This window comes from Lytechinus variegatus, chromosome 15 (genome assembly GCF_018143015.1).
Source record: "Lytechinus variegatus isolate NC3 chromosome 15, Lvar_3.0, whole genome shotgun sequence".
In the NCBI taxonomy this organism is placed as follows: domain Eukaryota; kingdom Metazoa; phylum Echinodermata; class Echinoidea; order Temnopleuroida; family Toxopneustidae; genus Lytechinus; species Lytechinus variegatus.
Window position 1 is genome coordinate 6,241,571 of NC_054754.1, and position 15,344 is coordinate 6,256,914.

At 36.6% G+C, this 15,344-nt stretch overlaps 1 protein-coding gene across 1 annotated transcript in view; it reads left to right on the forward strand.

Moving 5' to 3' along the window:
- LOC121429022 (coiled-coil alpha-helical rod protein 1-like) overlaps positions 1-15,344 on the forward strand; it is a 31,346-nt gene that overhangs the window by 15,148 nt on the left and 854 nt on the right. The window contains exons 9-20 of the mRNA XM_041625918.1: positions 1,013-1,100; positions 1,674-1,784; positions 2,108-2,214; positions 3,182-3,294; positions 3,971-4,082; positions 4,254-4,378; positions 5,030-5,100; positions 5,944-6,061; positions 7,023-7,124; positions 7,441-7,592; positions 12,434-12,608; positions 14,874-15,039. Of these exons, the coding sequence (XP_041481852.1) occupies positions 1,013-1,100; positions 1,674-1,784; positions 2,108-2,214; positions 3,182-3,294; positions 3,971-4,082; positions 4,254-4,378; positions 5,030-5,100; positions 5,944-6,061; positions 7,023-7,124; positions 7,441-7,592; positions 12,434-12,608; positions 14,874-14,965 (1,366 nt within the window). The 3' untranslated portion in view covers positions 14,966-15,039. The remainder of the gene's footprint in view (positions 1-1,012; positions 1,101-1,673; positions 1,785-2,107; positions 2,215-3,181; positions 3,295-3,970; positions 4,083-4,253; positions 4,379-5,029; positions 5,101-5,943; positions 6,062-7,022; positions 7,125-7,440; positions 7,593-12,433; positions 12,609-14,873; positions 15,040-15,344) is intronic.

A 15,344-nucleotide genomic window follows, 5' to 3' on the forward strand; every position in this document is an offset into this window, starting at 1 on the left:
TAAGTGTACGCGATGGGCATTTAAATGCGACTCTTGTGTCTTACTTAAATCTTTGTGAAACACCCCCTAGTGCTGTTTTCGTTAAGAAAATTCTCTGTCGCTATATTGCTAAAAATACTGATATCGATAACTATCGACAAAAGAACACAATCAATGCGCCTTTTTAATGCATTATAGCGATGTCATTCACAATACTCTCGGTCGAAATTTGTATCTGCCACAGTTGTATGTCTATGATAGATCACAGATCTCAGTCGCATTGCCAATTGGGGATCTATGTAGCATCAGTGATCTCAGTATTCAAATGCTTATGCATGTAACTTCCTTAAAGGTAAATGCTAGTTTTGGTAATGATATCAAAATGAGTTCGTACAGAATCCAATGAAATGACCACCAAAATGTCTGTTTGTATAAATAAAACGCATGTGCCAAAGGATTCTGGAAGAAATTGTGTAATTGCTGAGAAATCAGCAAATAAGCACAGGATTCGGATAGAGCGTCGGGCCCGACGCTCTAAGAAATAATTATACATTGTCCCACGTGCGCTTATCTGTGTTGGGATCTTCGGCGTGAACATTTTTCAGCGTAGATTTCAAGATTTCACAAAGTTCAGTTTATGTAACTGTACCAGATCTAGATCCTCGATGATATACTGACAATTAAGCCTTGTTTTACAGACTTTCTCATGAAATCAGTGTTTACTGCAACTACTGGAATTTCTCTTTAATGAATGGAGAGGTTTGCAGTATTAAACACCATGCAAGTTTACCATGAAAAGAACTGCTGGTTTATCATTCTGACACCTGATGAAGAGCAAAGCTTATGAGCTCGAAACGAGAATAACAGTTATTTTTTCAGAGCTTTTATCAGAAAGATAAACCAACACTCCTTTTCAGGACAAACTTACATGGAAGCTTTTCAAAGCACAACTTCCTTATTATTCATTCGATCTTCCTCAAACTTTCATTTTTTTTATTTTGTGTAGTGTTTTTTATTATGACATGTTGTTTAGGTGGAGAGAGAAAGTATTTGCTCTCCTGGTTCAGAGGAAGTCCCTTGAGATTGTCATCAAGAAGGATGCTTCTACTTATCAAGATAAGGTAAATCATCCACAAGTTCTCTTTCTAGTTTCCACAGGATCGAGTTTTATTAATTCATATTTTTGTGTGTTTATTTCTTCATCCATCCATTCATTCATTCATTCTTCATTCATTTATTCATTCATTCATTTAGTTAGTTCGTAATTAATTTATTTCAACAGGATATCCAATAAAAAAACACAATAAAACACTATGACATATTCAAAAGTAGAACCATAATGATTATCTTGAAATATATAAATGCAAATAAACAACTCAAAACTTTAAATCAACACGGTTAAATGGTATAACATTTAAATCAAAAGAAGAATGTAAACTGAGAAGGTAAAGTTGAAATTGAATACATGTGGGAAGGAGATCAATAACGAAAAAGGACAATTCAAGAAAAGTCATATGAACAACAATAAGTTTTTTAATCAAATCCATGTGCCGATACCTTGTTACACCCTAGAACTGCATTTTGGATGAGCGTTTGATAATGCCTCATATATCAAGTTCATTTATCAGTGTTCCCTACTCAGTGGCATGGCCTAGAAGGGGAGAAGCAACTCATGACATTTTTTTTTTCTCCAGCTCAACAGTATTGAGGGTCAGTTAGAAGGAGCCCTCAACAAGGTGCGGATCCTGGAGCATGCCTTAGCCGACAAGGAGGCTCAGCTACAGCTGGAGAAGAAGAATGTTACGGTAAGGCAGGGACAATCCAGGATTGACGGGGGAGGGGGGGGGGTAAAAATGTGGTTTACCAAAAAATTCTGCCAAGTTAGACTGGACATGGCAATAGAAAAATACTTTTTTAAGGAACTATCTTTTATAAGTACTATCTTTTATTCAAGCAGTGGTAATTTGAAGATAATAATAATAGCTTTATTTATAAATTGCCTTTTGCCTGAGGATACAAATCACTGCTATTATTACCGATTGATTTACAATCTTTCACTCTTTGTGTCTGAATTCTATTCTGTTTTCTCGTGTTTTTTTTTAAAAATAAATTTCCTGAATGGATGTAGAAAGTTGAGCAGGAGCTAGTCTCTGTTCAAGAAGTGGCAGGAATGCTTGACAGGAGGCTACAAGAGAGTGAAACTTGTCTTTGTAGGATGAGGGATATGGTTATCAGGTGAGACAACTTTGTAATGATTTGTAGCAATTTTCATACTTTCATATCAAGTACTGAGGGGGGGGGGGTGGTTAAGGGGATGGGGGAGAGGACATTGTTATGCTCATTCCATTTTCCATAGATGTTTTTCCCCCTCCATAGGGTAATATTATTTTCTTCATAGGATACCCAAGGACTTACTTCTACATATGTGACCATCCACATCAAAACCAACAATAAGTCCCCAAAAGTGAGTTTGGATATTTTCATCGGGTTAAAAAAAGTATGTCCTAAGCTTTAAAATGATATATAATTCGTCAAAGTTGATGAATAGTAATTCTCACAAGTACTTGATTGCATGCAGAAGATATTCAGAGAGTGCTTAGAAAAATAAGGAGAATAACGAGGTTTGAAATTTGGTTTGGGTTCACTCAAGTATGCAGTATGCACACTGTGCATATTAGTGAAACTTCCAAGCAGTTTTCAAAAAAATGATTATCAAAGAAACTTTTATTTAACCTTAAACTAAAATTTTTGAAAGTTTGATGGAGTAGAATCACTCTCTCAAGTAAACTAATTTTCCAAATTTTTCGTTCTGATGACTTAATTACTATTTTGGCTATTTGCAGAAAACCTTCCCTGGCGACTTCTTGTTAGTTTTGGGATTGTTGGTCACAGATGTAAAGGAGATGGGGGTTATTTGTACCTACATGCAGAAAGACGTGTGAGGGGAGGTGGGGCATTTTTTGTAATTTATGTTTTTTTGACATGATAAGGTATGCAAGTTAAACACTGCACAGGTTGCAAAAATATTTAAAAATTTGAAACAGACAATAAGCAATTGCCAAGTTTCTGACAATGTCCCCATGCATTTTAGAAATAATTTGGTAGCATTGTCCTTTTTGGGGTTAAGTAATTGAATGAACTCAGTTGATATTCTATTTTCCTTGTCTGTACGTCTTTTTGTATTTTTTCTTTTGTGCAATAGGTGTCATAAACATTCCAATGGACTGAACACACAAAGCAAAGAAATGGAATCGAGATTAAACTCTCACCAACAACGATTAACTTTTGCTATCAGCAGAATAGAACTCTTGCAAGGTCAGAAATTTAATTATATTCATATTTTAGGCCTGTTTTAGTAAATTGGTATATTTGCAGCTTGAGGAAAGGCACCACTATTCATAGTCTCTGGCATATTACAGTGGTATTTTCATGTCAAGGAATTCATTTTTAGGTGATTATTACATTTAGCCCGGCACCTCTAACAGCCACTAACTGGAATGATTGATGATTTATGGTGACAGGTAATAATGATCCATCACCATATCCTGTATTTTACACTCTGATTTAATCCAAATTGTGGTTTGAAATACGGATAGCCAATTGCGGCACAAGTTTCTAACAGTATATAGGTTCAGCTTATCATTACATTTGACACAAATCATTCATACTTGTCTTGGAAAAATAAATCAAGGTGTTCATGGAGAAAGCATTCAATAAACATGAGATACATACAATATAAAAAATTTCTGACATTTTCGGCATCCTATGATTTTAGCACAGTGTAAGACTGTGGTGTAAGTTAAACTGGATTCAGAATTTTGGCATTTGATCAAAGGATTTTACAAATAAGTTGATTATGAGTGAAGTGAACAGATTGAATCTGAATATTTAGAATCCAGTTCATTTATTAATTTACATATTTTCAAGTGCCTATGTTTGAAGCTTTATGTAATCTTGATGTTGTCTATGTTTTGCCTGGTTTCATCTTCAGATCTACTGGCACGCCGAGATTCCATGCTGAAGTTGAAGGTTGGAGGTTCAAGCCTCCGAGGATGCGCCGACCTATCAACGCAAACAGAAGATCATTCCTCCACCCAAGACAGGTGAGAGTTTGATACTTGAATTCCAAAATGTTTGTTTTTATTTAAAAAAGGTAGAAATTCTAGGAGAGGTGAGAAATAGTTGGAAGATTTCTTTTAATTATCTTGGAACAGCTTTTTAGGACATTCTACATTTTTACAATTACATTGGATATTCTCATTTTTCCATTCCAGAGCTGTACCGATGGAACTGAAAGCTGAGATTGAACGACTTCAGAAGGAAAGAGATAGCCTTGCTTCCAGGCTCAAAGAGGATTCAGCAGTCGTTCAACAGAGGATCGATGACATTAGGAAGGAAAGTAAGCAAATTGTGTTAAATAAACCTTTTATGCGGTAAAAAAAATAATTCTATATTTTCTTTTACCAATATTATCAACAGAGGTAATAGACATGTCATTTTGAAAGAATGTTAAGTCAGTAAAAGAGAGTATTCCATGGTATGCTATTCAATCCCATTGCTATCACCGCTGTGAAAAACATATACATGTACAGTAAGTTAAACATAAAACCCTGTCTCACCTACATGTAACAGTGTATTAAACTATATCCATCTACTTACTTTATGCTGAACCGAAATCCCTCTCACACCCTAACCCCAAATGTAACTCATAGCGTAAGAGATATTTAGACAGGATTAAATGTCTGCACACCAAAGTAGTGTTAAAACAGAGTATACTTTAAGTGGGTTGGGGGGGTTCAAGCAACTCTCACTCAAGCAAGAACTATGGTTTGGAAATACGTTTTAGGTTTATTTGAAAACATAGGACTTTTTCAAGCATTTACCATCTCTTTGAAGTAATTCTCATATGCTGTAATAACATGAATGTCATCATTTTGGAGCAGCTTTTACATAATGCAAGTACCATTTTTGGAAAGATGTGATGAAGACACACTTTTTTTGCATAATACTGGTAGTTAAAATAGGTAATATTCTTGTGTTTTTTTTCCAGTGATGAGCAAAACAGAGGAATATGAAATGGAAAACGATCAACTGAGAGCAAGGATATTTGATAGAGGGAAGGTGAGTTATCTCCTCAGGAGCATTTCATGGAACAGGGTTCTATTGGTTACAAGCTTCTGAAATCCTTGCATCTGATTGGCCCAGAGCAAATTTGTAAATGGAAACCACTGATTACAGGCCTCATGAAACACCCCTCTGTAAGGTATCCACACATTTCACCATCCAGTATCATTAAATGTAATCATAAACTTGCAGCTATTATATAAACCTTGGGTATTTTCATTTGGGTGAGTGAGCAAAGAAATTCTGGTGAATGATGGTGTTGTAAGTTAAACATATAAGAAGGAGGGGGAGAATGATGATAAGAAGGAGGAAAAGGAAGAAGAGGAGAAGAAGAGATTGAAATGGGGAGAGGCAGAAAAGAGGAGGGGAAGGAAGGGAGAAGAAGAAGAAAGGAAAGAATAAGAAGATGATGATGAGGAAGGAGAAGACGAGAAAGGAGGAAAAGAAGACAAAGAATTACAAAGAGGAAGAGGAGAAGAAGAACTAGGAGGAAGGGATTGAGAAGGAAGAGAGGAAGTGGAAGTAAGGAAAAAGAAGAAGATGAGGAAGAAGATGACAAAGGAGGTAGAGGAAGGAAAAGAAGGAAAGAAAGAAGGAAGGAAGGAAGGATGGAAGGAAGAAAGGAAGAAAGAAAGGAAGGAAGAAAGAGAGATGAGAAGGAGAAGAAAAAAAGAAAATGGAGAAAAACAAAGGAATGATGCATCACAGAAATTCCCCATACATCACTAGGTCAAGACAAGTTGCCCGAAATTTTCTATTTTTCTTCATAGTTCTATAAGTACAGATGTGCTAAGGGAAGAGAAAGAGAGTACTAAGAACGATATGTATCTTTGTTTTTAGGAGGTGGAAAGTCTAGAGGAGAGGCTTGGTGAAAGTGAGAAGTCCTTGACTGAATCAAGACAGGAGACCCTCAGGCTCAGAACAGATCTCGCCCGCTCTCAGCTAGTGGCAGAAGGAGGTAGGTCCAGCATGGACTAGATTTTTAGACACCTACTCTTATTAAACAATTGCACTGGCTCCCCATCAAATTTCATATACAATTCAAAATTCTTCTAACATTCTCCAAAATATCGCACTGAATTAATCCAGGCATACACTCCCAGTAGGTCCCTTTGTTCTATAATTCAAAATTTCAAACTGTCAAAAAAGCAAAAACGAAATTTTGTTGGTGATAGGTCCTCTTCAAGCTCTCTCCCATGTCTTGGGAATATTCTTCCAGCTTCCCTTCGTTGTATCCCCAATATCACATTGTTGAGATCCAATTTAAAGTCTTATCTCATGAAAAAAGCATATTCAACATAGCTCCATTTACAGTGGCCTCAATCTCTTTTTCTTTTTAAAAATTTTTTTGTTATATAATTTCGAATTCACTTTTGTTTGTATATTTCATATGTCCTACATTGTAAAGCGCTTTGGTATGGGTCTCGTGAAAAGCGCCATATAAGACTAAGTTATTATTATTCAAAACCAATATGCTTCAATTGATCTAGTGGTGCAGGATCTTGCCTTTAAATCCGAGGGTCATGGCCCAAATTCCAGACATGGTGTTTAGTTTTCTCTTATTTGCCAACATGCACACGGTGTAGCACTCGACCCAGGTGTTGTAGATTTGGCCAACTTGGTAATCATCCAAGAATGTTTTGGGGGAAGTGTGGATGGTATTGATGATGATAACGACGATGATGATGACATTGATAGAAGATGATTATGAAATTATCTATAAATGAATTAATAAATCAATTGATAAATTAATTAATGAATTATTGTGGTGGTACGGATGATGATGTTGATATTTGGGAGGAAGAAGATGTTGATGATAGTGCCACGATAACTTAAGACATTGGACTACTTCATTACCATTTACTTCCCACTATCATGATCAGTTAAATAAAAAACATCACCATTCTGTCATTTTCCAGCTTCAGATGAGAAGTGCAAGATACTTGAATCCCAGCACACAGAGAGACTAGCCGAGATGGAGAAAAGACTCAACGAGGCTAGGAGAGAACATGCCAAAGCAGGTCAGATATTATACTATAGACCTTATGCATATGATGTCATAATCTCAGGGCGCCCTCCCTCAGAGGATATAGTAATATGTGTAAACGAAGTTGTCATAAGTGCGCTAGCATGCAAGGCAGTTGGTTCAACATCAAAGATGGCAAAACAATGATGTCAATGCATATTAAAGGTTTAAGGGGGGGGGCTAGCCAAGTTCTCATAAACTTGACTTGTATAAGAGGTTTAAGAAATGTTGATATTTTGCCACCAGTCTTTAGACTAGATCACAAGTAAGGTCAAACTAAACTGACTTTCAACTATTTCTTCCGCATTCAGTCGTGTCCCTGAGACAACTGGAAAGACGCCATGCGCGTGAGAAGGAGAGATCTTCAGAAGCCTTGTCATCGCAGGAGGAGTACCTCACGAAGGAGATATCAAAACTCAAGACAAGACTCTCCGAAGCAGAAGCCGACAGGAACATGTTAATGGTAATTACCTCATACATTTCCTTGAACCCTAAACAGGCCGGGGGGGGGGTTGAATCAACATTTTTTGCGATCATTCCACCGCGTGAATTTTTTTGACCGCGCCACTTGCAGAGTTTATCATTTAAGTCTCGCGCTTCTTTTAAGACCAAATTTACGACGCCCGGGTACGCGGTTTCGAAATCACGCAACATTTCGTAAGTGCATGTCAGACCAAAAATTGTTCCAAAACATGATTTTGTGTACAAAGTCGATGCAAATTGAGTTTTCTCATCTTATTCATAGAGATGTGATTATTTTTACTTTAAACGGCTAAAATCAATTGATTTTAACATAATTATGCTTAAAAAAGTTTGTGCAATAAATCTAGTAAAAAACAAAAGGTTGAAAAACAAAAAAATTCATAAAACACATAAGAAATTGATTTCCAAACTGAAGTCTTTTTCATTTGCGATTGTTAAGATGAATGCTACAAAGAATATTTTTACCAAAAATTGGCATTCTAGGAGCTTTATTTAGTGAATTAGAGCAAAAAGTATGATTTATGCATGAATTAGCATAATTAATTCATATGATATAAAATATCATTATTTTGGAAAATTTTACCATACAGCCTTGTAGATTACATCTCACATTACCAGCGTGCAAATTTCTGCGGCGCTCGCGCGATCGGCGGCCTAGATTTTAGGGGGGGGGGGTTGAATCAACCCTCCCCTGGCCACAGAACAGCCCAAAAAGCTCGGCCTATACCCTTTTTACACTTGCTAAAATTTCCTTAACCCCGTACTATAGGTGGGGCTTAATTGCCATTTAGCCCCACCTATAGTACGGGGTTAAGCTTTATTAGCCCACTTTCTTTTTACACAGCATTTTTGCAAAGTGGGCTAACCCCACCTTTAGTACGGGATTATTTGGCCCTGCAAAAAAGCAGGGTTATCCCAGCAATTGCGGAGCTAAGAGCGAAAGTACGGGGTTAAGATCGCTAGTGTAAAACGTAAGTGGGCTAACCTTAACCCCGTACTATTTACTGTGTAAATTGCCATTTAGCCCCACCTATAGTACGGGTTAAGCAATGTTAGCGTGTGTAAAAAGTGTAAGAGTGAAGTATTTGTACTACGAATGATCGACAAATGTATTTAAAGCATGAGCTACCACTAGTCCGGGGTTAGCGAGTTTCGTGTGTGAAAAGCAAGCATTCCTTATCCGGGGTTAGCAATAACAATTTGGCATGTGTGAAAAGGAAAAAAAATAGTACGGGGTTAGCAATAGTCCGTGGCTAAGAAAACCCTGTGTAAAAAGGGAACTAGTTAGGGTTAATCTTGGGAAATGCCTGAGAGTAACGGGCGATTTCGCCCTCATGTCAGCCCATATTGCCCCTGGAATTTTCTTAACGGCATGATTTGGGGCTTTGTACAGTTGCCCCAAAATTTGCTACGAACAATGTATAAGAATATTTAGAAAATGAAGATATTTTGATTGAATGCATAATTGCTCTTTGAAAGAAACAGCTTACACAATTTAGCAGTTGTCCCAGTTTGGACAAAAAAATAGCACCTAAAATTGACAATTATTTCCTACACTGATGCCTTTTATCAGTGCCTTTAAAAAGGATTATTCAAATGATAATAGTAATAATCAGCTTATTAAGTACAAATCAGAGGATTTGTGATGAAACTTATTTAATTTTCCACTGTATATTTACCTTGATATGGAAGAGGAAATCCTTGCCGTTTTTGTCTCACCTGCGAAGCAGAGTGAGACTATAGGCGCCGCTTTTCCGACGGCGGCGGCGACGGCGGCGGCGTCAACATCAAATCTTAACCTGAGGTTAAGTTTTTGAAATGACATCATAACTTAGAAAGTATATGGACCTAGTTCATGAAACTTGGCCATAAGGTTAATCAAGTATTACTGAACATCCTATCAAAGTTTCATGTCACATGACCAAGGTCAAAGGTCATTTAGGGTCAATGAACTTAGACCATGTTGGAGGAATCAACATCGAAATCTTAACCTGAGGTTAAGTTTTTGAAATGTCATCATAACTTAGAAAATATATGGACCTAGTGCATGAAACTTGGACATAAGGTCAATCAAGTATCACTGAACATCCTGCATGAGTTTCACGTCACATGACCAAGGTCAAAGGTCATTTAGGGTCAATGAACTTTGGCCGAATTGGGGATATCTGTTGAATTCCCATCATAACTTTGAAAGTTTATGGATCTGATTCATGAAACTTGGACATAATAGTAATCAAGCATCACTGAATATTTTGTGCAAGTTTCAGGTCTCATGATTAAGGTCAAAGGTCATTTAGGGTCAATGAACTTTGGCCGAATCGGGGGTTTCTGTTGAATTACCATCATAACTTTGAAAGTTTATTAGTCTACTTCATTAAACTTGGACATATGAGTAATCAAATATCACTGAACATCCTGTGCGCGTTTCAGGTCACATGACCAAGGTCAAAGGTCAATGAACTTTGGCCAAATTGGGTGTATCAGTTGAATTACCATCAAAACTTTGAAAGTTTATGGATCTGATTCATGAAACTTGTACATAAGAGTAATCAAGTATCACTGAACATCCTGTGCGAGTTTCAGGTCACATGATCAAGGTCAAAGGTCATGTAAGGTCAATGAACTTTGGCCATGTTGGGGTTTTTTGTTGAATAACCATCATATCTCTGTAAGTTTATTGGTCTAGTTCATAAAAAGTGGACATAAGAGTAACCATGTATCACTGAACATCTTGTGCGAGTTAGAGTAGTATTCAAAGTCAGCACTGCTGCTACATTGAACCGCGTGATGCAGGTGAGACGGCCAGAGGCATTCCACTTGTTATTGATAAGCTATTAGTACAGTTTATATTCACTGGATCTACAAGTAGTTTGTCTTCTTAGATGGTTTAATGGTCCCTTGATATTTGCTCCGGTTACTATTGCTCTTCTCTAAATTCCGCATATTAATGTAATGATCAACTTCAACCCTGGGGTTTAACCCTAAAAAGACTGGGGGGGGGCTGATTCAGCCCCCCCCTCGACATTTTTCGTGATAAATCCGCCGCGCGAAATTTTTTGACCGCGTCACTCGCTGACATTTTACTTTCAAGTCTCGCGCAACTTTTGAGACCAAAATTGTGACCCCCGGGTAAGCGGTTCCAAAATTACGCAACATTTCGTAAGTGCATGCAGACCCCAAATTACTCAAAAACGTGAATTTGTGTACAAATCCAATGCAAATAGTGTTCTTAACCAAAATTCATAAATGTATCATTATTTTTCCTTTTACTGCTTAAAATCAATTAATTTTATCTTTTTTATGGTCAAAATAAAGTCCCTGACAATTTCCATTGAAAAAACAATAAAAAACAAAAAGTCAAAAAACAAAGAAATACATAAGAAATTTAGAAAACAATAGAATACATAAGAAAATAAAAGTGATTTTGAATTTTTTTTTTAAATCAATTTGATCAGATGCCTATCTAGAGTGTGTGAAACAAAAATTAGCATTTCAGGGGCATTATTTTATTAATTAGAGCAAACTTATGATTTTACGCATAAATTAGCATAATTAATGAGACATGAGATTTTTTGCAGAATTCGATGTTATAGTTTTGTAGATAATGCCATGGGTAACGCGTGTGCCAATTTTCGTCGCGATCGCGCGATCGACGGCCGAGATCATAGGGGGGGCTGAATCAGCCCCCCCCCCCAGTCTTCTTAGGCGTCGAAATAGCCCAGTCTATTTAGGGTTAACACTATACCCTACCCTAAACCTAACGTAAAATCCTAGTGCAACCCTTACCCCCAACCCCAGGGCTGCCAAGTAGTACGGATTTTCAGTATTTAGTACTGAAAAATAAGAAGAATACTGATGGTTTCATGCAAAAGACTGATTTCTAAAGTTTCAGTTTTTTGTGTTTTATGGTATTTCATTGAAAATACTGTTGTCAATCAAAATACTGATTTTCAGCTTTAAAAATACTGAAATGTCCTTTTTCAGGTTGGCAGCTCTGCAACCCTATATCTTAAACAAAATAAAGCCCCGATCATATTTCGCAGGAGCAAATGTCGTCACCCGTCTAATATCGCATGGGCTAATCCCATTTGGCCGCAACATGTGTACCTTTTCCCTGATCAATTGGCATCCCATGTAGTTATCACTTTTGTATGAACATTGACAGTTTTGATCTAAACACCTCCAAATCCAAAGATTATTACAGTTACATTTACTTTACTAGTACATGAAAGCACAGATGGTTCTTTCTTGACTACCCCTGGATGTCAGGAAAGCAATAACCATAAACAAATTTAAATCTAAACTCAAAACGCATCTATTTTATTAATTACAAGCATTTTAGGAGTCTTTATAGCGCAGTAGAATGTATACTTAAGTGAATAGTTCCTGCGCTCTATAAATCTCTGTATCACTATTATTACTTTAAAATCTGCATTCTAAAATTGCCATTGGAAATTATAAATAATTCCAGTGCAGACATAAAAAAGTTCCTTCATAAGTAAAAAAAAAAAATAGCCCCTAGATATTTGGAGGTATCCTCAATGTAAACATAGAAAAAGCTAGTGTAGTAGGTTTCACGGTACACCATGTATCTTTCTTGATCAAATGTTGGTCCTGAAAAGGACCACCCAATCTCGACGTTTCGACAAGTGTGTTCGTGTCGTCCTCAGGAGAATGTCGTCCTCAGAAAAAGCTCCTTGAAAAACAAAATCTACCCTGTATGTGTTGATGCATGCGGAATACTGTGCTTGGCCTTGCTAGAAAATGCAGTATGTTGTTATACATTCCTTTTATCTTCCTCCTATTTCCATGTACATGTAGGTAACTCTGAAACAGGAAGGTCTTCTCCCAACTCACAGGGCAAAGCAGACTGGTGGCATACCATCTCTCATGGGGAAAGAGAGCAGGGATGACACTCGCAGTGATGGAGAGAGATGTGATACCAGTTCCATATCACCCACCAACCATGACAGACCTCCATCCAGTGAAGGAAAAGGTACGTGAAACCGAATGTCCGCTGGGGGTACTTCACCTGCTCAGCTGGCGCGTACTCTTGAGTTAAATTCCAGTGATAATTGAATCTTTACCCTCTTCTGAATTAAAGGTCAATTCCACCTCAGAAAAATGTTGATTTGAATTGATAGAGAAAAATCAGACAAGCATAATGCTGAAAATTTCATCAAAATCGGATGTAAAATAAGAAAATTATGACATTTTAAAGTTTCGCTTATTTTTCACAAAATAGTTACCTGCACAATTAGTCACAAATGAGAGAATCAATGATGTCACCAATTCTTTTGTTTTTTAATGTTTGAATTATACAATATTTCAATTTTTACAGATTTGACAATAAGGACAACTTGACTGAACCATAAAATGTTGAACAATGGTAATTCCACATGTTCAGGGAGAAATAAAACTTTGTTCCACAGGACAATGCGGGGAAAATTAGAATATTTTGTATTTCATATAATGAAATACAAAAGAAATAGTGAGTGATTTAATCAGTTCCCTCATTTGCATACCAACCAGTATGTGCATATAACTGTTTTGTGACATTAAGCGAAGCTTAAAAATATAACTTTCTTATTTTAAATCCGATTTTGATGAAATTTTCAGCATTATGCTAGTTGATATTTTCTTTTTATTCAAATAAACTTTTTTGGGTGGACTTGTCCTTTAAGTGACAATGCCTCCACACAGCTGTTTTTGTCTCGCCCACCAGAGGTGAAGGCGAGACTTAGGGATCCAAATGTCGTCTGTCACAAACATGTAATGACACATAACTCCACAACCGTAAGTCGCTTTTCAACCAAACTTGGATGGTGGATGGACTTAAGGGAACTTCATGTTATGCTGCAGTCTGAGGTCACATGGTAAGGTCAAAGGTCATTTTCAGGTCAATGTTAAAGTTTACATGCAAGACTCTTATGACTAAACTCTGCAACCATAAGTTAACTTTTCAACAAAACTTGGATGGTAGATGGACTTGGGGGACCTGCATGTTATGCTGCAGTCTGAGGTCACATGGTAAGGTCATAGGTCATTTTCAGGTCAATGTTAAAGTTTACATGCAAGACTCTCTTATGACTAAACTCTGCAACCATAAGTTAACTTTTCAACAAAACTTGGATGGTAGATGGACTTGGGGGATCTGCATGTTGTGCTGCAGTCTGAGGTCACATGGTAAGGTCAAAGGTCATTTTCGGGTCAACATGAAAGTTTAAGTGCAAGGCTCTTATGACAAGTGTTATTCCATCCCAGTCATTTCACAATGAAGTTTCGATATAATTCTCTTGCATGCCCTCGCAAATCATGATATTTCTGGTTATTTTCATAAGTGGGCGAGACACAAAATTGCTTTTGCCTTGTTTTTTTTACCATGCCAATTGCTGACTCCGTAGTTTTAAGTCTTGCGCATCTTTTGAAACCAAATTTTTTATTCCCGGGTATGTGATTCCAAAATTAAAAATTTGAAAGTGCATACATTTCAGACCCAAATTGCTCACAAACATGATTTTATTGGCAAAGTCAATGCAAATTGAGTTTTCAACCATGAATCATAAAATGTATTTTTACTTTTGCTGGGTTAAAGGATTTTTTTTATAATAATAATTTCATTTCATTTCATTCTTTAATTTCCATTTTCAACAATTACAGTTTCTTCTGTACATGTTGACATATATAAATAACAAAACATATTTCAAATATTCCTGTACAGAAAATTATATTCAAGATTATTACAAATCAGGTTGGAAATGGAGGAGGCTGCTAAAAAGCGGAGCTTGTAGAATGCAGCCTCCTAATAAATATTCTTTATTATAATAATAATAGTGATATCTTATTGAGCGCGCGCATCGTCCAGAGACGCTCATGGCACTAGCGCAGCAACAGTTCCTTTAGATAAAAATATTTTATACACGTACATTACAAATAGCTACTTTATGCTGACAATGATCCCAAAACTACAAGACTTTTATTCATGCCATAATACCGATGCTCTAAAGAACTCAACTGACATGTATATGTCATAATATTTTACATAAGATGTCTTAGGTGTAGCCCAGAAAAATCCCAATTTGTAAAGTCAAGAAAATTTTCTTCTCAAAATTAAGAGTAATTTTTAGCTTCACATGCATTATTTTCATTTAGCACTACATGTATTTACCATCTACTTTATGAATACATGTATGTAACAAACATGATTACCGGTATTGATTATTTCTTTATCCTCCCTTTAATTCCTCCATTTACTCTCTAGAACCCCTCCATGCTGTGTTGAAGGAGTTACAGACCATCGCTGCCAACGTTTTAGAAGATGACGACGACGATGATGAGCTAGATGAAAGTTAGGACTAGCCATTATAGAAGAAAACACAATCATGAATTAATTTGACATTCCAAACCTGTAAATCGTATGTCCTATCTTAAAGGGGAATCCAGCCTTAACCATAAAATGTTGTGCTTGGAAGGAGAAAATTAAATTAAACAGAATGGTGAAAGTTTGAAAGAAATCGGACCAGCAACAAGAAAGTTATAGACGCTTTAAAATTGAGATCACTAATACTATGTAGATTTCAAATTGGCAACTGAGTAAGTAAATTATGACAAGGGACAAGGACAACTTTCCCATAGGCCATGTACTTTATTTTTATGGATTTGTGGTTTTCTCCTAAGCACCCATTCCCCTGGGGCTGTGATCTAAATATAACCCAGGTAGTACATTGTATGT